The sequence below is a fragment of the Piliocolobus tephrosceles genome, chromosome 16 (genome assembly GCF_002776525.5).
Source record: "Piliocolobus tephrosceles isolate RC106 chromosome 16, ASM277652v3, whole genome shotgun sequence".
NCBI lineage: Eukaryota > Metazoa > Chordata > Mammalia > Primates > Cercopithecidae > Piliocolobus > Piliocolobus tephrosceles.
This window is the reverse complement of record NC_045449.1, coordinates 62,598,849-62,625,167: the sequence shown is the minus strand read 5'-3', so window position 1 is coordinate 62,625,167 and position 26,319 is coordinate 62,598,849. Positions and strand designations below refer to the sequence as shown.

The window sequence follows — 26,319 nt, the reverse complement described above, 5'->3', positions numbered from 1 at the left end:
GAAAGAAAGAAAGAAAGAAAGAAAGAAAGAAAGAAAGAAAGAAAGAATTTTATTTTTGTGTGCAGTATTTTATCTTGAAAATATGTCCAAATTATGAGATTATATACTTTTGTTGGTGCTGTGATTCAGGCTTGTCTTGGGAAAACTTAGAGAAGAAATATATCTCTGTGGAATATAGCAATGTGTAACACTAGTTCCTTATGCAGCAAACAATAAATATATGGTATGATATTACCTGAACATGCATTAGAGAAAAGAAAATTAGAGTTCACATTGACAATTATTTTTGTGGTAGCATTTCAATGATATTATTCCAATGCATTTGGGATTTAGTTGTTGCTTTTGGAAAGTTTGCTCTCTGCCTCGTCTTTATTCCTTGGAAAGCATTCTGTCTTTTCTCTCTTATTGCTGCTAAGCTACTTTTTTTTACTGGTTCACTATCATCTTATGGTGTTTACTCTTTACTGTGATCTTTATTTTCATTTTTGCAATTTTCTGGGTGTCTTTTTGGATTGATCAAGTATTTTTCTTTAATCCTCCTTTTCTTCTTTTGTTCATTTTTGAAGTTATATACTTGTTACATTTTTCAGTGTTATACTTAACTTTTAATGTATGTATATGTTTTATAGCTTTCGAGAAGCCAGAGTTAGTCATTTTCTCTAGGCTTCTCCTCAAAACAGGTAATTCAGACTTTTATCTTGCTTTTAACTATGGCTATATTTTAAAAATATCATTTTTCCCATTTTTGTGTTCTTGAAGGGGAGCGGAGGGGTTCTATATATACTAACTCTCCTATCTTAGTCAGAAATACTAAGTGGTTTATCTTTTACAACAAATAGATTTCTTAATGAGTTTTTTTCATTGATTTCCTTAGAATAAATAAAGTCCTGTAAAGCTGCACACAGAAGATGTTTAAAATCAGTAAACACTAGATTTTCTTTTATTGTATCAATACTTTCTGCTTCTTTCCCATTTCTTCAATAGTTGCTCTAATGATGTCATACATTAGATTACTTGTATCTTGGCCCAAGAGGGTAACTTTGACACCTTTGTAGGAAAATTTATCACAGGAAAAGCTAAATAATGCACAACTAAAATGGCACTTTATAAAATACTGATCTTATGTTTTAGATATTGGAATTTGGGGACAGTTACAAACTGATGGGGCGAAAGATATAGGAAACCTTGTTGAGCTGGAACAAGTTTTGTCTTCCTTCCATGAAACAAGGAAAACAATCAGTGGCATGGCGCTCTGGAGGCAGCAGGTCTGTGCAATAGCAAAAGTTCGCTTCCTAAAGTTAAAGAATGAAAGAAAAAGCCTGTTGACTATGTGAGTATCTGAGTGTTTCAGATTTGTTTTGTCTGTGAACTAAAAATAAACTTGAGAGAGTAAAACATAAAAGAAACTCAAGTAAAATAAATGTCAGTAGATGCACATTGTCTTTTACACAAAGAAATCGTTTTTTAATTAAATAAACCATTGTTAATCATGTGGATATATAATTAAAACAGATAAGGGTTGGAATTGTTCTTTTTTTAAATTTCACACACATTTTGTTCTTACCAATGGGCTGAAGTAGTTCTTCAAAAGCATGTGGATATTAGTACATAGGTCCCATCCTAAAGACCTATTTACTCTTTTCCCAAGGTATCAAAACCTGTAGCTGTCAGGATTCCCCAGGGAAATGAAACCAATAGGATATACATATATAAACACACTTATTTTAAGGAATTTCATTATGTAATTGTGAGGCCTGGCAAGTCTGAAATCCACAAGGCAGAATGTCAGGCTGGAAACTTGGGTTAGAGTTAATGTTGTAGTTGGAAGACTGGAAACTTAGGCATAATTTCCATGTTACAGTCTTGAGGCTCTGTAAAAGAGTCTGCCTTGGCTTCACGATCATATCTGGAACCCACTATAAGGTTCACATGTACCCCTAGAACTTCAGCCTCATCATCAGGAACACTCATTCACTGAGAATGTTCACTCATCCAAAAATATTAATGAGCACCTCTATGCAACACTCTATTATTAACTGATTATAACATATATCAAAAGAAATCAGACCTGACAGTCCACCCTTGAGGGTGATTAGACATACAGTAAACAATAGACAATCCTGTGAACTATGGCATTTAGTAGGAGGGGGATTATGTCAAAATAGGAAGCTAAGGGAGATTTTGAAGAAGACAGAAGAGAATGGAAATTCAGGCTGAGGGAGTAGTACTGAGTATAGGGATACATGAGAAATCTAAAGAACTATTAATCTGAGTTAATTGCAACATATAGTGTATGAAAAAGTAAAAATATTTTTGAAATATATTCATAGAGCTAAAGAGTTTGCATTTTATGAATACTAAGGAACTATTACGATTTTATTTTTTATTTTCAATAAGTCATTGATGTAATTTCAACAAAATGTTAAGAAGCTTAATTGGGTAATTGTGCAAAATTGTTTGGTGATAGTAGAATTTGGAGACAATGAAAACAAACATTTAGAACAATATTGAAAAGAGTCAGGAAGGAGTTAATAATAACTTAAGAAGAGGAAGAAAGAACAAGGTTTGGAGGCAAGCGATAAGGATGCTATGATAGATATGAATTTCCAAATATTAGAAAAGAAATTTAAGGGAGAGAAATGGGTGGAAAATTATTGAGCCCTGGTGCCCAGGCGAATGAGAAAATGCTGTAATTTACAGAAATTGGTAACAGGATGGGATAAAGTTCACAGTGTAGTAAGTATGCGTGTTAGTGATATGCCAATTTCAATAGTGCAGAAAAAGAAAGAAATGCAGAACTGAAATAAGGCAATGAGGTAGGGATTGGAAAGAGAGATTTAAGAGTCATAATCCACAGACTTCATAAACCCGAAGCCAAGCTGTCCTACTTGGCACTTGAGAGAGAGCAAAAGACTAAAGGTAAATACATATGACCCATCTCATTTTAGAAACAAGAAAATGGGGCAAAGTATGATTCAAACGTTTGGTTACTGATTATAATTTATTTCCATTATTATATTCATTATTCCCTCAAACTTAAAAACCCACAAAAGTTGCTAAAATTTTTTTCTTTTACATTTTCCTTTGTATAGATTATTGCTTTTTGGTATTAGCTTTATCCCTCAACTTTTGGAGCATCTATTCTATGAGTCATATCAGAAAAGTTACCCGTGGGAACTGTCTCCAAATACATACTTCCTCTCACCAGGACAACAACCACAGGATCCTCTGACCCATTTACTGATCATCAATAAGACAGGTGAACATGGGACTGAAATGCAGCTGCTAAATGTTGTTCTTGTTGAGAGATTCCCCCCAAAAAGCATGAACTGCTAAGAAAAAAAAATAAACTCTATATGTTTTAGAAAGCATATATGAGGCCAAACAGAAAATAAATTAAAAAATGAAAAATACAACATTGGAGAGTTTGTTTTAGAAATAGATTCTGCAAGTTTACTTAACCTTAATGTTTGTTACACAAAGCAACTAAAGAGGAGGTAGGGAGGTAAATCATTGACTCACCTCTGAGGTCTTTGTGTATCATTTTGTAAATCTGTGCTGTGCTGGCTTCTGGAAAAAATGCTTCAAATTAAAAAAAATATAGACTATTAATAGCTTCAAGGATTATAATGTTAACAGCAATTCTTATTTCTGTACTAATAGAAATTATAACGAAATGCCTAGGCTCTAGATAAAGTAAACTTGTCATACCTATGATATTAGACTGGATTTTAGTACCAGAACATCAGTTCTGCTTTGTTATGAAAATCCTTAGACAGTCCTTTTGTATGATATGCTTTGTGTGATGTAATGTATTTTTAATATTACTTGACTATTGTTTTATTTCATTTTTGCTTCCTTTAATCTTTGCCGTCATGGTAGGGTCAAGCATTGATAATTTTTTACATTCACTGAGGCGACAGAACATAGCTATAGAAGTGGATGCCTTTGGAACCAGAAATGGCACAGATGATCCATCTTACAATGGTGCTATCATTGTGTCAGGTGATGAAAAGGTATGCTGGGCTCCAGTTGCTGTATTTCACCAAAGATGGAGTATGGGAGTACAATTTGAGTAATTCATATCAACTGAATGAAAGGCCAATTTCACACAAACAAATGGGATAGTTCTCATTTTTATAGGACAAGCTGAACTACAATTATTTCCCCATAACCTCCAGCATGACAATATGTAATGAAATTTGATTTTATTCCTGATTAAGTTGAATGTACTGCTATAATTAATTTATTTAGATCGTTATTATCAGTTGGATTCCATTCCAATAATTAAATCTCATTCTCAGTTGGAACTGAGAACAACTGCCCAATGTAGACTTGGCCTTTGCTTTTCTGTTTTCTGTGTCTTCATACTGCTTCACTCATTCCTATCCCCTGCCTAGACCCTGTAGGTATTTGAGTCAGAGATCTCTACAGCAGGCAAATGGAAAAGATGAGATAATTATGTTAAACGCATAAATCACAGCTGTTAGGTGTCATAAAGTGTGGCCATTTGTAATTTGTCACAGCTAATTTTCAGGAATAAATTCCATGCCAACAATAAAGTAAATTACCTTCAAGATAGTTCTCATTATATCTTAAGTTATTTTTCAGCATGCTCAGTAAAGTAGTTTTAACATCAATAAACATTGCTTTAGGTAATTAGGTTAAATACAATTCACTTGATTTATTTATGATTGCAAAAATGTGTTCTCAAGTCTTGCCCACATTTTGGGCAATATGGATAATTAATTTACTTATATTTTTCTCTGAGGGAAAAATAATCACATTATACACATACACACACACGTTATTTTAAGGGAGACTTTACAAGTAAGCACAGAATTTGTGAAAACCTATGCTTTCATTACCACTTTCTGCCTGCCTCCCATTTCTCAAGTATTCAAACATTATATACTTTTGAAATGAATGTGTCACATTTTGAAACGAAGTCTATAGCCAGGTTAAACTGAGGTTGCACTGTGGAGTTTCATAGTGTTGCTGCTAAATATCATTTGAAGTATTTTGTTTTGTGATGTTTGGGCATAAATAGCCACATGGTTGATGTTATGGTGGGTAGAAACCACAATATCGGATTCTTTAAGTATACTAAGAATTAATCAAATATTATGAGTGATAGTGATATTAATCACATTCAGTGCTTGGGCCTTATTATATTATCAATAACTTGAATGATTTTCTAACACATTCACTCATTAAATTTTGTATTTGCTTTATGGAGACTTAGAATTGGTGCTTGTTGTATTTCAGGATCACAGATTTTCAGTAGCATGTAACACAAAACGGCTGAATTGCTTTCCTGTCCTCCTGGATGTCATTAGCAATGGGCTACTTGGAATTTTTAATTCTTCGGGACACATTCAGACTGACAGAAGCACATTTTTTGAAGTAAGTATAATTGTATCTCACTTATACTGTGTCATGTTAAGTTTTCAAGAAAATTCTTGAAATGCTAAAATAATATTACATTACTTTTTGTGAACCTATTCTTAAACTTGTGTGTGTGTATATATATATCTGTGTGCAATATTTTATATATATAAATCACTGTATACGTAATATATATATACACACTATTTAGAAATGACCACACAACATTATAACACACACACACACACACACACACATTTAGAAATGACCACACAACATTATAACCTTATTCAGATGACTTGGTGTCAATGGAGCAACAGAAAATAAAACTCATTATGATTTTTGGTCTAGATCTGTCACCATCTGTGGCCGTAGGTAGTGGGACATTGTTGAAACAGACTTAAAGGTCAGACTATGTGACCTTCTTAAGCAACTTGACTTCTATAGGATATAGAAGTCATCAATCTACAAAAAATAGATTAAAGACTTTATCACAAAACTTTCTTAAGAAGTAAATGAGGCAATGTGAGCACCTGGCTAAGTTGGACCAGTTATTGTAGGAATGAGTGATGAGGCACATAAAATAGGACAACTCCTGGTGCTGAGTAAATTATGTTTCTCATTATTATTGCTATTAAAACTATTTTTCTTGGGATGCATCAAAATATGTTTCCATTAAAGAATGTTCAGCTTTATTAGATCTGGGGACTGGCTCAATGAGAACTAAGGCAGTTCTTTTTTAAAATCTAGTTTCTCAGGCCTGCTTAGATGCCCAGAGGCAGAAGATCTGGGGTAGAGATGTGGGTGTGCACTTCTGTGTCTTCAGGTCACCTTTCATCTTGTTGTGTTGAAACACCCTTCGTCTGGTTTAAATGACACCCTGGGCATATTCTATAGCTTCTTGGTCACTTTTTGTTATGAAGAATCATTCTAGTGCAGTCCTAAACTTCAATTTTCTATTCAGTTTAAACTTTGCAGGGTCAAATTGAGGCCTAAGGGGGCATGGAAGTGGGTGGGTGGTGGTGGTGTGATTTGCTCTTCCATTCCCCTTTGCAGTCTAACACCTTGGAATAGAAAAGGGAGAGTGTCCTAGCTCTGAAACTATCCCCTTTCCCTCCCCTTCTGAGTAAAGCACTGCTGTGCTGGAGGCAGAATGGAAGAATGGAGAGATGGAGCTCTTCCTATCGAACTGGTGCTGGGGAGACATCATGCTTTCTCTAGTTGCTAGTAGTTTCTATGAATGTGGTCACCATAGCCCAGGTGACTCATGTAATTGTCGTGGGGCGGTGGTTAGCTTGGTTCCAGACCCTTCTGTAGGTGACGACACACTCAGGGTTGCAGAGTCTCTGTAGGCTGCTGCAGGAAAGTCCACACCGTCAAACTTTCTCTAGTCTACATTGTTTATTGTTTGATGTGTCCATCTTCCAGGTAATTCAATAACTTCTGTCTTGCTTTAACCTCTGTGCTTCCTCAGAAAGAGCTATGAGAACTGTTGAGTGCTTCTTGCATGCTGTCTGAAAGCTACAGAGGTTTGGGATGTCAAGCGGGTTGCCCTGTCTTCTCCAAAGCACATCATACCATTGTCCTTTCAAGCCACGTTTCAGCAGTCCTCCTTCCTTCAAAAATCTCCACGGCAAAACCAGATATTTCCCATGTGATTTATATGTAGTAGCATATTTAAATGTACCAAGCAGAATTTGAGATAGTTATTACTATTCCTATTGTGGATTGAGCAGCCCTTATCTGAAATGTTTGGGACCAGAAGTGTTTCAGATTCTCAATTGTTTCAGATTTTGGAATATTTGCATTTACATAATGAGGTATATTGGAGATGGGACCAAGTCTAAACATGAAATTCATTTATGTTTCATGTGCACCTTATACAAAGATCCTGAAGATAATTTTATTTGATGTTTTTAATAAACTCTGTGTTGTGTGCCTATATTTGGACTGTGATCCTTCACAGGAGGTCAGGTAAGGAATCCTCCACCTGTAGTATCATGTTGGCACTCAAAGAGTTTGGAATTTTGGAACATTTCAGATTTCAGATTTTCAGATTAGGGATTCTCAACTTGTGTTATTATTAGACAGCTGGGGAAACTGTGGCCCACTGAGGTGTTGCTGTGTTTCATTATCTATTATATTTGAGTAGACTAGCCATAAAGAATTGGATGTTCCCAAGAATAAGAAAGTAACCTGAATTCCCACCTTTAAAAAGATGTCTTCACTACAGAGTATTTGCTAGCCACAAGCCCAGCTGACCTCGAGCTCATAGGTAGACAAATTTTCTCTTTGAATTGCCACCTCTGGTTTCCCCACCCAGCTCCTGGCATTCTCTCTTACAATTCTGTAAGCCTATTCTACTTGATCTTAAAGTACCAGGCTCACTATAGCTCAGGCCTTGGTGCTGACTCCTTCTCAATAATTTTTATCATCTATTGGAGTGTCCTACAGTGCTCCCATCCAGCCACTCCTGCAAGTCCTCACCTGGCCAAACTACCCAGGAGGCATCAATTGTCTTTCAGCTTAGGAAGGACCCCGTCAGGCTGAGTCACATAAAACTCTGAGTGTGGGTGGATATGATCTAACATGGACTTAATATGTCATTTATGAACTCAGTCATGAGTAAGGAAGCTGGCTGTCAAGATGAATTGTGATTTTTCCTCCCTCAGAGGCCTTCTGAATCAGGAAAAATCAACCACAGTATCCACAGACAAAGATATGAGATGGGACATGTAGTCTTTGGTGGACGTGTAGTCTTTCTTCCCCTCCCAGGGTCTTATCTACACATATACATCTTTAGTCAAGCAACTTTTATATGCTGTAATATCTCAGAGGGGTGCTGAGTTTTAGGAGGGAGTAAGAGAACAGAGAAGTAAAGAAATCAAAACTCATCATACCGATGACTTGCAATGTAGTGAGGTGACTGATGACAGATCAAATTAAGGTTTGTACTACCATACAATCCATCAATCTCACCTTTGCTACCCCCACAAAAGGAAATAAGTATATCAAAGAGATATCCGCACTCTCATGTTTGTTACAGCACTGTTCACAATAGCCAAGATTTGGAGGAAACCTAAGTGTCCATCAACAGATGAATGGATAAAGAAAATGAGGTACATATACACAGTGGAGTACTATTCAGCCATAAAAAGGAATGAGAGCCTGTCATTTGCAACAACGTAGATGCAACTGGAGATCGCTATGCTAAATAAAATAAGCCAGGCACAGAAAGACACACATTGCGTGTTCTCATTTATTTGTGGGATCTGAAAATTAAAACAGTTGAACTCATGTACCTAGTCAAACAATGGTTACCAAAGGCTGGAAAAGGGAGTGGGGAGTGGGAGTGGGAGTGGTTAATAGGCACAAAAAATATTTACAGAAAGAATGAATAAGGCCTAGTGTTTTACAGCACAACAGGGTGACTATAGTCAATAATAATTTAATCATATATTTAAAAATAACTAAAAGAGTATAACTGGATTGTTTGTAACGCAAAGGATAAATGCTTGAGGGTATGGATACCCCATTCTCCATGATGTGCTTACTTCACATTGCATGCCTGTATCAAAACATCTCAGGTACCCCATAAATATATACATCTACTATGTACCCACAATTAAAAATTTTAACTTTTTTGAAATTAAGGCTTGTAGCAAAACTCAAGATCCTCTTTAACATGTATAGAGCTTTGATTTTTTTTTTTTAAATATAACACCTGACATGGAGGGCGTGCTGACCGGTTTTCTCCTAGCCCCTCCACTGACAGTCCACAATCTCTATTGTCTCTTAAAACATCAGCCTTGTATATAAGCAATGCATGTAAGACTGTAACCATAAAGTCAGAGAGCAGACGTTTCATGCCTACCTTACAAGTTATTAACTGTGTGACCTTAGACAATTCATATCACTTGGTTGAATTTGCTTCTTCATAGGTAAATCAGGCTACATGTTCAGAAGGTCCTAGTTGCTGCAACACAGGACTGAAAATGCATGTGGGTAAGAAGTTGCACATAGGACCTTGAGAAGTGCTTTGAGTGATCAGCCCAATTCATTTATTTGAGTGATTTAGTTAAGAAAGTACAGATGAAACAGATGCCCAATCGCTATCAGCTCAACATGTTCCACATGATTTCAGGAGCATACGGATTATGAGTATGGGTACCGAAGTAACACCTTCTTCTGGATACCGGTGGCAGCCTCTTTCACTCCATACATTGCAATGAGCAGCATCAGTGACTACAAAGTAAGAAGAGTTAAAGTCTTCATATGTTTTTTATATCTAGAGAACCCTTCACCCACCCTTACAACTATAAATTGATATGCAAGTGGTAAATCTAATTTTTGTACTTGATGCCATGAATAATCAAGCACTTTAATAGTAATTGCCAAATATGAAGAAAATGCTATCTTTCTTAAACAAATGTGAGACCTCAGGAAGGACAGCTTAGATGTCATCTGCTAACAGGGAATGACAACTTTCAACTGTATATCACTTAAAATTTTACTTATGACACTTACCCACAGACATAATCATATCTCATCTCCCAGTGGTGGTTTCTACCTTCCAGATGGTGGTAAAGCTACTCAGTTTAAAAGCCCTGACCAACTCACCACAGCACTTTGACTTGTTGTTGGAAAATATTGTCCCTTTAAAGCTCCATTTTTGTGAGTTTTTGAAAAATAAAATTCAAGGAGCCTGTAACAGAGTCTATCTGCCACTCTCCCATGTCTTCATGTCCTTGCCATCATCAACTAATGCTCAGGACATGTTTTTGAAGGGCTTGACTTAATTTTTATTTATTCTGCTCTTAAACTGTCCCTATCTTTAGTGACTTCTCCCACGGGAAACACAAAATACTATTTTTCCTTTACTCTTACAAGACCACATATTCACTGACTTTTTCCTCCTGCTCTTGACACTCTTTCTCACACTTTGTGTGGGGCGGGGAGGGGGCGGGCGGTAAACTCCTCTGAGTTCAAATGTCAATATTTCCATCATCAAGCTGCATGAACCTCAAAAGTTACTTAATCACTCTATGCCTCATTTTTATCACCTATAAAATGAGACATTAGTTACATCTATTTGAAATAGGTTTCTGTGAGGATGTGGTGAAATAATACCAATGAATTACTTAGAACCATGCTTCCCATATAGTAACTGTCCCATAAATGTTAATGCTTGATGCCTAAATGTCCAGGCTTTAGTTCTAGGACCCTTTTCAGCTAGTTCCAGAATTCTTGACTTCTATATGTACAGTTGCTTCTGTGATATTACCATATAGCTGAGTAATAGATATTTCACACATAGGCAAAATAAAACTTGTATTTTCCTGACCAGATATGCCCACCTCATTACTTTCTTCTTTCAGCAAATGGCACTATTGTCTACAGTTGCTCTAGCATAAAATTCTGGCATTATCATTGTCTCTTTATCTCCTTTATTTAATCCATTGGAAATTCTTTTAAGTTCTACTTCAAATCCATCCATTTCTCTCCCTCTCCACTATTTTCTTCCTGGTCTAAGCCATCGTCATTCTTTGCCTAAACCACTGCAAGAGCTACCCATCAGTTTCCTTATTTGCAGTTAATTCCTTTCATACAACCAGAGTGAACTTTCAGAAGTTTAAATTAGATCATCTCATTACCTTGTTTAACAACCCTGGCAGTTTCTCTTTGCAGGTAGAATTAAATTCTAATTCTTTATGTTGTCTGGCAGAACGCTCCCTCCCTCATTTGTCTCTTGTTTATCTCTCTACCTTTCCTCCTTGTACTCTCTTCCTCTAGCTACCCCACTTTTCCTTCTGGTTCTCAAATATGCCAATATCATCTGGACCTTTGCGTTGGCCATTTCTTCTGGCTGGAATGCTCTTTCTTCTATTCTTTCTACAGCTGGCTTTCAGTAATTCAGATCTCAGCACAAATATTTAAATATTTCAGCCAAGACCCCTTCTCTGCTTAACCAGTCTGAAATAGATTTCCCATAACTATTATATGAGCCTATCTTAAAAATCTATGCATGTTGCTTATCATTATCTGAACCTTTGCTTTTTTGTTGTTGTTGTTGTTAACTGTCTCCTGTCAACTAGGAATAAACATAAACATCATCAGCACAGGAATATTTTTCTCTAAATTTTACCTACTTCATGGTTACTCATCTCTATAAATAATGGCTCATCTTTCATTCTTTTATCTTGACTGAAACCTAAGAGCTATTTTTTTTAGGATTGCCAGAATTAAGCAAATAAAATTACAGACACCCAGTTAAGATTTAATATCAGAAACAATGAACTTTTTTAGTGTAAGCATTTTCCAGATATTGCATAGGACATACTTATACTCAAAAGGTTATTTATCTAAAATTCAAATTTAACTGGCAGCCCCACGATGTCAATGTCTTTCTTTCTGTCTCATCTTCATAGCTGGTTAATGGTGAAGTCATGGAGTATACTTCTGAAATATTTCTGGAATCTTTCTGCTTTCCTCCATCTCTCCTACAATACACCAGCCAGAACCATCATCATCTCTCTTCTGGATGAGCACAACAGCCACCCTATAAGGCCACATTAGCCGTCTCTATTTTTCACCCGGTGTGACAGAGTAATACCTTAGAAACACAAAGCTGACCTTGTTAATTCTCTGTCTAAATTCCTTCAATGGTTTCTCAACATACCAAGGAGCAGGATTGAAATCCTTGCCATTGTCGGAAAGCCATGGGTGATCTGGACCCAGGTGTATCTTTCTCCCTTAATCTGATGCCACTGCCACCGTGATAACTATGCTCCAGCCACACTGGCTCCTTTCCAGTTTCCCAGAACATCAGCCTCTTTCCACGAAAGGGTCTTCTCTCCCACTGTTGTCTGCCCATAGTGCTTTCTGACCTGTCACCCGGATATATCCTATTCACTGCCCATGACTTCACAAGGGAACCTTCTCTGACCTGACCCCCGAGTTACAATTCATTTCTCTTTGAAAGGCTGTAATACAACCCTGAATTCTTCTTAACACGTGCACAATTTTACTTAGGTAGCTATCACTATATTTATTTGCTTATTGCCTCTATTTCCTCTTCCCCTGCAACTTACATTTGTAAGTGCCCCATGATCAACATGAAGTCAGTCATATGGTATACATTCTGTCAACTCTCCAACAGTCCTCACTGTCATCCTCTTTCCTACTTCCTTCCAGATGTACTCTCCTTTCCAGAATTATTTGCATTCCAGTTTTTTGCTAATGAATCTCCTTATATAGACTCAATTTTAGATTTGAAATTTTAATTGCCTTTATGCTTTACTGTTTAAAATAGTTCAGGTCATATTTTCAAGACCTTGTGTTATGACAATCACTGTAATAATGTGACTTATAGTGGTCACAATAGCAAAATCCACTCACTAGTTTTCACAGTGCGATAATGGAAAATATGACTTACGGCAAGACAATAAGAATAGTGCAACATTTTAAAGGCAGTCTTGCCGATTCCAACCTAAAGAGTTTTTAAATGAAATCAACTAGAGGACCATTTCTTAGACCTAAAATAAAATGCCAATGATAAATGCACCGTTTACATTCAGCATAAATTTTAAGTATCTTACAAGAAATGGTAATCCCACTTATGTTGAACCTTTGTGCAATGTGCAAGTTTTCATGTCAAAGGAAAGAACAGTCTCAAAAAGAAAAGATGTCTTCTCATTGAGGCCATGCCCAATCATTCTGTGACATAACATTAGCTAGTTATGTTGGTGCATTTTCCCTTTAGACGATGAAATCATGATGTGGCTTGCAGCATTATCAATGCCTCTGAACAAGGGTGTGGTGAGTGGTGGTATCATTTGCTAAATCAGGATAATATTTCTAAAACACGAAGCAAAAATGAATGTTTTCATGACTATGTATTTGCAATTTCCCAAACTTCAGCTTTTCAGAAGCTTTTGATGATTCTTCTATTTCTTTATCAGAAAAAAGCTCATTCCCAGCTACGGATTTCAGGCCTCTACCCTTCTGCATACTGGTTTGGCCAGGCACTGGTGGATGTTTCCCTATACTTCTTGATCCTCCTGCTAATGCAAATAATGGATTATATTTTTAGCCCAGAGGAGATTATATTTATAATTCAAAACCTGTTAATTCAAGTAAGTGGCAGCAATTATGAAATGGTTTTATTAGACTATTTTTTCATAAATGCAGTAATATTAATCTTAAACCAAAGAACTTCAGATTACCTATGCTATTGTATAGTTTTGGAAAATTGAGGAGTAAGTATGGGTACTCTTCTAGATAGTATTTACCTTATTGGACTTTAACGTTTCTATTTTCAGATCCTGTGTAGTATTGGCTATGTCTCATCTCTTGTTTTCTTGACATATGTGATTTCATTCATTTTTCGCAATGGGAGAAAAAATAGTGGCATTTGGTCATTTTTCTTCTTAATTGTAAGTATGCATATAGTAACTATTATTTTATCATTTTTTGTAAATCCAATAACATATTTTAATCTTTGTACTAAGCAGAGTGGCAAATTAATACCGCTCTCTGGAAAATTTTAATTACTCTAAGATAATCACAGTTCTATTTAAAGTCTACTCTATGAGTGAGTGTATGTTATCTATAAACTATGATCCTCAAACATGTCTCCAGGTCTAACTTCTCCCCTGAGTAGAGACTTCTGCTTCTAGCAATTCACTTGCAATTTCACCTGAATATTTAAAGAAGACCTTAGTGATCACATACCTGAAATATAATTGTCGCCTCAATCTTATTCTTCATTTCTTTTTTTCTTTCTTTCTTTCTTCTTCTTTTTTTTTTTTTTTCTGAGACAAAGTCTTGCTCTGTCACCCAGGCTGGAGTGCAGTGGCATGATCTCGGCTCACTGCAACCTACACCTCCTGCATTCAAGCAATTCTCCTGCCTCAGCCTCCTGAATAGATAGGATTATAGGTGTGCACCATCACACCTAGCTAATTTTTGTATATTTAGTAAGGACGGGGTTTCACCATGTTGGCCAGACTGGTCTCAAACTCCTGACCTCAGGTGATCTGCCCTCCTTGGTCTCCCAAAGTGCTGGAATTACTGGCGTGAGCCACCACGCCCGGTCTTCGTCATTTCTGAATGGATTACATTATTGCAGCAGAATCCACCCAGCTAGTTTCTCATTCCAAAAGTTTGGAATCATCCTTAATCACCCTCCATTGTTTTCCGGCATTCAATCCACATGCATGTCATTTAAACTCTAGACATTTCCCAGTTGGCCTGATGTGTCCCGACTTCACCACTATATCCATTGCCTAACCTTCCATCCTCTCTCACCTAGAGTAGTGCAACATATCTGTAACTGGTCTCTCTGTTTCTACTCTTGCCTCCTGTTAACTGTTTTCTATATAATATCCAATGAGACCTTTTTAAAATAAATTTTAGTTGGAAAGTATAGCCTACATTATAGAAAAGTATGCACATTTTAAGCACACCTAGTAATGTTCTATTTATTGATGTGTCTCATAGTTTTTTTGAGCACTTCCCCAAAACTACCAGGTACATCAATAAATAGAATGATACTAGAACCCTAGAAGCCCCCTTCCATCCCATTTCCAATTTCCCTCCTCCTTGTAAAAATCAATACTCCTATTATATTCACATAGGTTAGTGTAGCCAGTTTCTGAACCTAATAAAAATGGAATCATGCAGAAGGCATAATTACATATCTGTACATAATTGACAACAGGTTATTTAGAATCATCCATGCTGTTGCATCTGAGAGCAACCAGAATAGTTTATTTCTTTTCATTGCTGTAGTAGTCTACTGATGAATGTGCGACAATTTATTTATTCTTTGTTGATGGACATTCAAGTGGCTTCTTGTTTTGCACTGTTATAAATAACACCGCCGTGACTTTCTTGTTTCTTGTATGTCTTTTGGTGCGTGTGTGTGTGTGTGTCTTGAGATATAAACCTAGCAATGGAATTACTAGGTCATAGTGTATTCAACTTTATGTTCAACTTTAGTTGACCTTGCCAAACAGTTTTTCAAAGAGGTGGAACCACCCACAGAGTATGAGAATTCCAGAGGATGATATGGGGGATGCCTCACATTTGGAAGAAACAAAAATAAAATGCCACAAGTAAATATAAATTAGAAAATAAGAAGAAAAGACAATGACATCCAGACTGGATTTAAAAAATTTAGCTATATGTTATTTACAATAAACACACGTAAGTCATGGGCAATGACTTAACAGGCATTTTTTAAAATGAGGAAATTAGAAGTGTCTACACAAATAGCAGATGAAGTCAAATTCTAGACCAAAAGTCTTAAATAAGGAAAGAAATATGTTGACAAAATGCAAAATTCATGAAGAAAATGGAAGTCTCCTAATTTGTTTAGCAAATAATACACAATAGCAAAATACACAATAATCTCTAAAGATCCAAGTGGAATTCAATGCAAGTGGAACTTAAATCACCTGTTTCAGAACTGGAAGATTCATTGGGGAAAAAAATGAGCCAGCATGTAGAAATTTAACTTACACATCATACAAGTTGTATTTGATTTGTTATGTAGAGAGAGAACCTCTTTGTTCGTAGAGCAGGGTAGAATGAAACAAAGAAAACCTAAGTGGAAATGTGGTGGCCAAAGAATGAAGTCCCTAATGTGGAGCTTTTCCTAAGTCCACTTCCATCCTCAACAAGCAATTTTGATGAGGAAAAGTTAATTGATAAAATACTGATAATTGGCTCCAAAAAGGTATACAAGAGTGACTAAGTTGACATCCTAGCACAGGTAAGTAAAAACTCTTGAGAGAAGAATGCTTCATCTGAAGAGGCGGGATGCTGAGGTTTGCTATTTTACAGGGCTCTGAACTGAACTGGACTGTGGCCTAAGGTCTAATAGTTTGCGCACTACTTGACAATGAGATTCACTGCCTACTAGGGAGAGTGAAAACTGGTGCAGAACACTGGACATGACCTACAGGAGAAAGCAATAAGGCTACACACAGCCTAAGCTAAGCACACTGCATACATCTAGGCCTCCAGGTTTCAAAGATACTGATAGAAAGCAATGCCCTACATCAAAATATTTACTCAAAGAAAAAGATAAGCCAATATCAGCCAAGAAAGAAAGCGTGTTCAGAAATGATAAGCGCTTTATCAGAGCAAATAGAAGATCTCAGTAGACCTGCATATGTTAGACATGTCCAAGATAAAAAGGTAGTGCATGGCATCCCAATAGCAAAGAAATTAATAAAGTATTCCAAAACAATGCAGAACAAATAAAACTTCTGTTACAGCTTTTCCTATAGATTTTTAAAAAGAATACACATTTAATAAGACAAAAGCTCAGAGTCACAACAATAAAACATCCTGAATGTAAAAAAAAAAAGAAATTTTAGATCCGCATAAACACACTAACCATCAGTATAATTTCAGAACTAATAATGAATTCTGAAAAAGGCCGAAAATCTAATTACATATATAAAATAAAGGATTAAGATAATCCCCATGAATCAGCAAGACAACAATAAAAAAAGATGTAAATACAAAGCCAATCCAACAACAGAATAATTAATATTTTTATGTAGCAAATCCATTGTTACACATATGTATAATTCTTTTAAAATAATCTAATTCTATTATACTTCTATGTATAAAAATATAATAGAAGAAATTCTTAAATTTAGAAAGAACTGTTACAGAATGATCAATATTCATTACGATATGAAACTTTCAAATAAAGGCACCCAAGAAGTAAATGTAAACCAATCATAAAAGAGAAAACTTCCAGCTGCCCCAGATTTATCTCCTGCAATTCTGTGTGTCAATTTTCAAACATCTGAGGAAAAGGAAATGGAATTTCTCTCTTCCAAAATTATATCTACCAAGTTGCAGTTCTAGGAAAGGTGAGACATAATCAAATATAAAATCAGGAAGTAAATGTTTTAAAAGCCCTACTGAAAAAGTTAGTCAGTCCACACAAAAACCTGCACAATGATGTTTATAGCAGCTGTAATTATAATTGTCAAAACTTGGAAGCAACCAAGATATGCAAAATGGTGAATCAACAAACTATTACATCCAGACAATGGAATATTATTTTGGGTAAACAGAAATGTGCTCTTAAGTCATGAAAAGACATGGAGGAAACTTAAATGTGTATTACTAAGTGAAAGAAGCCAATCTGAAAAGTCTATACACTTTTAATAATCTGTATGATTACAACTAAATGACATTCTGGAAAAGGCAAAACTATGGAGACAGTAAAAAGGTCAATGATTGCCAGGGGTCACAGGGAGTGAGGGATGAACAGGTGGATCACTGAGGATTTTTAGGCCTGTGTGATACTATAATGGTGCATACATATAATTAAATATTTGTCCAAACCTATAGAATGTACAACAACAAGAGTAAGCTCTAATGTAAACTATGGACTCTGGGTGTTAAAGATGTGTCAATAAGGCTCATCAATTCTAACAAATGTACTGCTTTGTTGGAGAATGCTGTGCCTGTGTGAGGCCAGGGGGTGTATGAGAAATCTCTTAACCTTCCACTCAATTTTGCTGTGAAGCTAAAACTGCTCCAAAAAAACATGAATAAATAAATAATAAATCGTTCTAACCAAAAAAAGAAAAGAAAAATACCCAGGAACAAATTACAGCCACATGAAAGATGAACCACTTAGGGTTAAAATTAATCCAACCAAGAAATAAAGAATTCAAGAAAAGCAAAATTGCAAAAGCACTGATAAGGACTGCTTAATTCACTTAAACATTTAGGAAGTTCAAATAACTTTGGGAGTCATGGTTATAGAATACTTAAATATTTAAATAGAAAAAATTCATAAAGTTGAAGAGCTCTTTTCGTAAAGCGAGCATAACTTTAATAATAAAACTTTAAAAAGCTTTAAAAACTCATTGATAAATTCACTTGGAAAAATTAAAGACAACTCTCTAAATAGAAAAAAAGCAAACACAGAAGTAAGTTTGAAAAAGAATAATTTGGCCGGGTTTAACGGCTCATGCCTGTAATCCCAGCACTTTGGGAGGCCAAGGCGGGCGGATGACCTGAGGTCAGGAGTTCGAGAGCAACCTGGCCAACTTGGTGAAACCCCATCTCTACTAAAAATACAAAAATTAGCTGGGTGTGATGGCACGTGCCTGTAATCCCAGCTACTTGGGAGGCTGAGACAGGAGAATCACTTGAAGCCAAGAGGTGGAGGTTGCAGTGAGCTGAGATTGCGCCATTGCACTCTAGCCTGGGTGACAGAGCGAGACTCTGTCTCAAAAAGAAAAAAAAGAAAAGAAAAGAATCATTTAAAAATAGTCAAGTATGATTTATTTCAGAACACAATAATGGTTCACTATTAACAGCTAAAGGAAGAAAACTATATGAGTCAAGTAAAGATCATATAGTTCCTTAAAAAGACCTAGTATAAAGAAAATAGTAACACAAGAAGGACAAATTACCTAAACCAATGGTAAATATCATATCAAATGGTAAAATTATAAAGTTAGTTACTTAATATCAGCAATAAAATCAGTGATACCTACAATAAATAACTATGACCTCCTGTGTCAATGATGTGTGGTGTAATGTATACTCTAATTCATGGTTTGTAGAATAAATATCACAAACTTTAAACAGAGTATTAGTAACTGTTAAACTTTTAGATGCACATAAATTTTAACTTGCAGTTACACTTTTCAGAATCTCTCCTTCAAGACTAAAAGTGTCCATACATAAAGACTTATGTAGACCATCATTCTTAGGAGCAGAAAAATTAAAAACATGTTTTCTGAAGGCAAAGTTGTTGAATTTTGCACATCCATTCAAACAAATAATTGCCAAGAAAACAAATAGCTGGTATGCCTAAGCCTAAAAGGATATCTATGAACTATTGCAAAATGAAGAAAAGAAAAATGCAGAGTAATGTATAATAAATAATTGCTTTATCAGAATCTAAATTTTAGCAAGAGTCTCACCTGATTTGTATGCCAGTTGAGAGTGGGAAGCATTATTGTGTCTTTTAAAAAATTCATCATAAATCCACTAGAAAACTGTGATGAAATCCTATGCGGCAAAGGAAAGAAATGACATAAATACTGGCTTGGGGAGTGAAATTGAAAATAACAGTGTTTATAAGATGCATTCCCACCCTCTTAGAAAACATCCTAAAATTCAGATTGTTACACTTTAGTGATGCTATACTGTGCTTTTGTTTTAGATGGTCATCTTCTCGATAGTTGCTACTGATCTAAATGAATATGGATTTCTAGGGCTATTTTTTGGCACCATCTTATTACCTCCCTTCACATTGATTGGCTCTCTCTTCATTTTTTCTGGGGTAAGTAGTTCCACTTCTGTCCAGGGGGTCATGAACTGTGTGACCATTTGAGAAAGCCATGAATATTGCAGAAATATAGGTAGAGTCCTCAGCTGTACACAGTTTAAAGGTCTCTGTCTTTGGAAAGTCAGTTCTCTTGCCATGCCTGGGTAAAGGGCATAGTCTGATTCAGTAGGAAGCCATGCTTTGGCTTATGAAAGTCAAAGGCAACTCCAGGGGAGTAACAGTTTAGTTCTCATGAGAACTCTCACTGTTGGGAGCCTTACTGAGAGGCTGAAGAGATGCTGTTTTTTTGTTAAGTTTTGGATACGTTGGGTTGGAGAAATGTCAAGTAGCCAGTTAGATGCATGAGTTGGGAATTCAATGTGTCAGGGTGTGTGGTGATTGGGGTTAAATCTAGATATATGAGATTGATCCATTTACAGATGGTATGAAAGCCATGTGACAATAATGTGACCTATGCAGTGAGTAGAGATAGAAATAAAAAGAAGGCCAATGACATGACCTTAAACTCCAAAATTTAGAGGTTGTGAAGAGAAGGAGTCAGCAAATTCATTTGAGATGGAGCCAGGGATATAGAGAACAAAAATGGCAGGCTTCTGTGTGCTGGAAGCTCTTCTCAGATGCTCAGAAGGGTGTGTGCCAGATGGCAATAAAGAACATTTCAAGAAGGAGGGAATGATTAAACCATCAAATGCTACTGTGAGCTCTAGAAAGGTGATAACAGAAAAGAGACCATTGGCTTTGACTACCCGAACGTCATTGGTGATCTTAACAAGGTTGATTTTCATGAAAGTGTCAACACGAAAGCACAGTAAGAGTGAACTTAGTAGAAAATGTGAAGGGAGAATGTGGTGACTGTGGGTAAAGGTAAGTATTTCTAGGAGATTTGGCAAAAATGGTAGCAGAAAAATTCAAGAATAAATGAACAGGGAGAATAGATTTTTGTCTGTTTGTACTAAGAAAAAGATACCATGTTGATGTTAGAGAAATTTACACTGGAAAAAAGAGATAGAGGTTATCTCATGAGTAAGTCCATGAATAGCTGAGAAAAAATAGTATAAAGTCCACAAGTGGAGGGGTTGCTGTCCATAAAAGCAGGGACATTCCATATACTGAACATGAAATTATAATCAGATATTACAGACACTGGAGGCAGATAGTTTTGTGGCTTTGCTGGTAGAAAGATGAGATGATTCTCTTCTGACTGATTCTACATTTTTTAGGAAAGTAAGAGGGGGGAGTCATTAACTAACAGTGGCCAAGAGGGCCTGGGATTTTGAGAATTTGATGTGAAAAACTATTTCAGAGCATAGGTCAGTAGGATGAACAGACAGTGCCAAAGACCCTCTGCCCTACTTTTCAGTGAAGTCAGCAAAGTAGAGTTTTTCTTATTACAGTCTGCTTCTCAAATGCAGTTTACGAAAGGCAGAGAGTTGGATTCAATAAGGGTTGGATGCTTGGCAGTCAAATTTGACAAAGAAAAGAATAAGTGAGCAGTAGTTCTATGTAAAAATTGAACTTATTGAATTGAAGATATCATGAATTCTAAGCTAGAGAATGAAGTTAAGGACATGAGGGTGATTATGGACAGCAGAAAAGGAGTTGGTGTGTTAGAAGTTCTCCAACTCCAAATTACAGAGTAAGAACATTAGCACAAGGATGCTGGAAAACTAAAATGTATTGGCAGAGGCCGGGTGCAGTGGCTCAAGCCTGTAATCCCAGCACTTTGGGAGTCTGAGACAGGTGGATCACCTGAGGCAGCGAGTTTGAGACCAGCCTGGCCAACATGGTGAAGCCCCATCTCTACTAGAAATACAAAAATTAGCTGTATGTGGTAGTAGTTGCCTGTAATCCCAACTATTCAGGAGGCTGAGGCAGGAGAATTGCTTGAACCCGGGAGGCAGGGGCTACAATGAGCCGAGATCATACCACTGCACACCAGCCTGGGCAACAGAGCAAAACTCTGTCTCAAAAAAAAAATGTATTAACAGAGAGAGTAGAGATCTGGGAGCCTGAGGTTCAGTTTGAATGAAGTGCAATTATTGAAAGTGGGCAACTGGGGCACTTAAGAAAACAAAATCTTTTGAAATGATGCCATCCAATGTGGGAAAGTCATCTTCTCTAGATGGTGGTTGGCTATGATAGAAATTTACTGCAAAGGGCTTAAAATTGCTCAAGAAATGTGTTGGTAAATATAGCTCAGGAAAGAAAATTGTCCATTTGCCTTTTATTTGCAAAAGAGTGGAGGATGTTGGAAAAATGTACTTATATGTATACATGTGGAGCTCTAGGGGAAGAACTTTGTCTTCAGTTTGAAAAAGATTGCCATGATTATTCTCAAAAGTGGCTATAAGAGGGCAAGAGCAACATAAAGATTTCAGGGTTCTTGGGTGCATCATCAAGGGAAGACCACAAATGAAGAGAGAAATACAGGTAAGATTAGAGGAGAGGGTTTGTCTTAAGACAGTCTTGCCATCGCTTCAAAGAGTCCTGCCAGCATCAGCCCAGGATTCTCCTAATAGAGCAAATCCTGCTGACTCACAGTGTTACATACAAAGGCATCCCAGCCTAGAGACACACTGGAAGCAAAGAAGACATACTGCACAGTCTGAAGTTAACTTTTACATGATACCCAAGGGAGCATCAGGTAGAATGATTGTAAGGCCATTGAATAGGCATCAATTTATCTTAAGTGAGATAAATTCCTTGAATAAATAAAGAGGGTTCACCTGAATACACTTACTGCTCATTTTACAGATTTCTCCCGACTCCATGGATTACTTAGGAGCTTCAGAATCTGAAATTGTATTCCTGGCACTGCTAATAGTAAGAAGACATTTTTTCAACATTCTTGCATGAGGAAACACAACCTTTGTATGTTTTGAGTTTCTCTGAATTTCATCAAATTAAGAACGTTTGGACATTTTAGGCATTTGAAGCAACACACACACATACGTGCGTGCACACACACACACGATGGCTTTTAACCTGGACCCCTATTATTATTATTATCATTACCATTATTATTATTATTATTAAGACGGAGTTTCGATCTTGTTGCCCAGGCTGGAGTGCAATGGCACGATCTCAGTTCACCTCAACCTCTGCCTCCTGGGTTCAAGCAATTCTCCTTCCTCAGCCTCTCGAGTAGCTGGGATTACAGGCATGCACCACCATGTGTGGCTAATTTTGTATTTTTAGTAGAGATGGGGTTTCCCTATGTTGGTCAAGATGGTCTCAAACTCCCAACCTCATGTGATCCACATGCCTCGGCCTCCCAAAGTGCTAGGATTACAGGCATGAGCCAATGCGCCCGGCACTGGACCCCTGTCTTTACAATAATCATCTGTCATGGGTAGTACTGGTTTCACTTGCTACTATTATATTTCTGTTAGGGCTCTCTCTGAATAGCAGTGAGGCTAACTTTGACAGTTTCAAAGAATATTAAACAGGTTGTCTTTCAGCCTTGAAAAAATGAATGTTTTCAAATCAAATTTTTATATAATCAAACTCCTTAAATTAATTCTAATATTGAAATCATTGTATTTATAGTGATACTAATTTTGATTGTCTTCCTTTTTCCCTAGCCTTACCTTCATTTTCTCATTTTTCTTTTCATTCTGCGATGTCTGGAAATGAACTGCAGGAAGAAATTAATGAGAAAAGATCCTGTGTTCAGGTTGAGAAAATCAAATAGAATTTCGTGTTTCATTTTGATATTCATTTTTAAGAACTTTTTAATATGCTGAATTAAGTAAAAGGCGCATCAGAGGATGATTTTTAAAGACTGTAATATATAAAATTCTTATAACCGATAGTATAGGAATATATACTGAGCTTACAATCTAGAGAGAGAGACTACATTAGCACACACGAGACACTGGAAAATTAAGGCAGACTATAATTTTACTGTAGAGGAAAGTTCTACGTAAGAGGTAGAATTTCTAAAATAATGGGTAAATACAGGTAAGCATTGGGAAAGTTAAGCCAATCCAGGAAGGAAGAGTAGCTTGTGCAATAAGAACAAGGATGAGATGAAGGCACCAGGAGCTCCTTTGTAGGCTTGTGCTGGGGGATAATGAAAAATGAAAGTGAGGCTGGATATTGGAGGATCTTGAAACAGAAAAGCATAGGGAAGGTTTTGCAAATTACATAATGGGAAACCAAGACACCAATGTGTCTCGAACACTTGGCCTTCCATACAAAATATAAACCAAGCTTAAGTCTAATTTTTGTGGTAGCAGAGAAGAGTGACAAGATGACAGCCATGTTTTAGGAAACCAACGGGCAGCCAGAATGTCAGAGCGTGGTGCGAGGGAGAGGTAAAAGAATGAGCAGGAATCAATGGTGGGATGATGAAGGTAAGCACGAGTCTGTAGCAGAGAGGAAAGAGTGATTCTGTCACACATTCCCAAGAAGTGACTGTGCTCAGTAACTAATTAAACATTGGTATGGTGGTTAGATATCCTGGATTCTCTGGGACACATCTTTGATTCCAAATCTTTGGACACATGGTTCTCACAAAGACCTCAGAATTCCAAAATAACTGTTGTCAAAACTACAGTTCCTAGATTCCTTTCTTCATGCAACTCTGCTTCAAAATCCTTTGGCAGAGGGTGTATACCACTTTCTTCTTTGAAAGAAAACTCACCATCAACAAGGAGAATTAAGCTTCGGTAAAAGCAAAGATGATAGTAGGATATAATTACTCTACTCCTTGAAGGAAAGTAGGCTGTTTGAAAGGCAGATGGTGCAAGTAGAAGAATACAGAGGAATGAATCTACACCAAAAATTGGAAGTATAGGGACAATTCATTAATTTTGATACAAGATTTTTAACCTGAAGTTTATCATTATCACACTGTTTTGATTTCAGAATTTCTCCAAGAAGCAATGCTGTTTTTCCAAACCCAGAGGAGCCTGAAGGAGAGGGGGAAGATATCCAGATGGAAAGAATGAGAACAGCAAATGCTATGGCTGTCAGAGACTTTGATGAGGTAGAACTCAGAAATGTTCTTCATCAAATATTTTTTTTCTGATAGATAAAGTGAGCAACCTTCTAAGTTTAATTTTTGAAAAACACTTGGGTTCTTTCACTCTTACACATATAGCTTATTACTTGACTTCAGAGGGTATGCAAGGCCCACAAATCTAAGAGAGCAAAGAAAACACACACAATGCTCTTCGGGAGGCTGACGTGGGAAGATCACTTAGGGCCAGGTGTTTGAGACCAGCCTGGGCAACAAGTAAGATCCCATCCTACAAAATGAAAAATAAAATTAAAAAAAAATTAGAAGAGCGTGGTGGCATGTGTCTGTAGTCCTAGCTACTCAGAAGTCTGAGGCTGGACGATCACTTGAGCCTGAGAGTTCAGGGCTATAGTGAACTATAATTGCACCATTGCTCCCCAGCTTGGGTGACAGAGTAAGACCCTGTCTCAAGAAACACACGTACGTGCACACATACACAGAGACTTTGACTTACATCGATTTATTTTTCAGGGTCACGGTTTTGATAAGTACAGCTAAACATTACAAAACTTAAGTAAGATTTTGTGTTTTATAACCAAAGTAAAGCTGATTGCAAGTCATTCAGAGAGAGCTTGTCTGACTTGTATGTGTGTTTGTGTGCATGATTGTTTATGGGAGTGTGTGTCTTATCAAATCTGTTGGTTCAGTGACTGTCTCTATTCCTGCTCTCCAAAGAACAAATCCCAGAATATGGTGCAAATGCCCTTTCTTTATAGGAATATAGACTGTGAGAGTTCACTTGAAAATGGCAGTTTCTAGGGGAAGAAGTGGTTTGATTCATGATTTTGTATAAGGAAATGTTTGGTGACAAGCGTGTGGAGCATTCTCTCAGTTCAAGATGAGAATAAAGTCCTGTTGCTATTTACTTGTCTTTACAGACACCCGTCATCATTGCCAGCTGTCTACGGAAGGAATATGCAGGCAAAAAGAAAAATTGCTTTTCTAAAACGAAGAAAAAAATTGCCACAAGAAATGTCTCTTTTTGTGTTAAAAAAGGTTGGAAACAGTAATTCTGTTAGTAGAGCAATCTTGAATCTGAAGACTGGATTATTCAGGGAATAAGAGTGTCTGAATCTGGGGCATCTATTGACAAACACAGCAGGCTAAGGCTGCTCCTTCTGCTTGAAAGCCTCAGTTGAAATGATAACGATGTTTTTTCTTTACATAGGAAGACAGTTATGTCTGTTCTGTAACACAAACAGACAGAACAACAACAATGAAAAGAGGTGGTCTTTCTGTTAAGGATGGTATAGTTTTTAGGTAATTTTATTGCAGTGAATACTACACAGAAGGGAGCCAATGGAGGCATAGCAGTGCTTTCTTCATTCCCCCAAAACAGCACATTTTGTGAAAGTGGTGGGGGGGTGTTCAGTGCAACAGGCTTTGGAATCAAAATATGTTACAACTTACAGCTCAGCCTCTTACTGTCTGTATGACGTGGGGCAAGTTATTTATCCTCTTTAAGTCTTAGCTTCCTCACCTGTAAAATGAAGCTAGTTATAATGCTCAGGTGCCTCTGTGTGTGTGTGTGTGTGTGTGTGTGTGTGTGTGTGTGTGTGTGTGT

The 26,319-nt window shown here is 36.8% G+C and overlaps 1 protein-coding gene across 2 annotated transcripts in view; it reads left to right on the top strand.

Annotated features, from left to right (window-relative positions):
• Positions 1–26,319, top strand: part of ABCA9 (ATP binding cassette subfamily A member 9) — an 81,795-nt gene that overhangs the window by 43,600 nt on the left and 11,876 nt on the right. For both annotated transcript variants that reach the window (XM_023211959.1, XM_023211958.1), the window contains 12 exons: positions 1,132–1,330; positions 3,093–3,259; positions 3,883–4,016; positions 5,269–5,406; positions 9,533–9,640; positions 13,350–13,523; positions 13,710–13,823; positions 19,604–19,723; positions 22,484–22,552; positions 23,314–23,405; positions 24,602–24,722; positions 25,634–25,751. In XM_023211959.1, the coding sequence (XP_023067727.1) occupies positions 1,132–1,330; positions 3,093–3,259; positions 3,883–4,016; positions 5,269–5,406; positions 9,533–9,640; positions 13,350–13,523; positions 13,710–13,823; positions 19,604–19,723; positions 22,484–22,552; positions 23,314–23,405; positions 24,602–24,722; positions 25,634–25,751 (1,554 nt within the window). The remainder of the gene's footprint in view (positions 1–1,131; positions 1,331–3,092; positions 3,260–3,882; positions 4,017–5,268; positions 5,407–9,532; positions 9,641–13,349; positions 13,524–13,709; positions 13,824–19,603; positions 19,724–22,483; positions 22,553–23,313; positions 23,406–24,601; positions 24,723–25,633; positions 25,752–26,319) is intronic.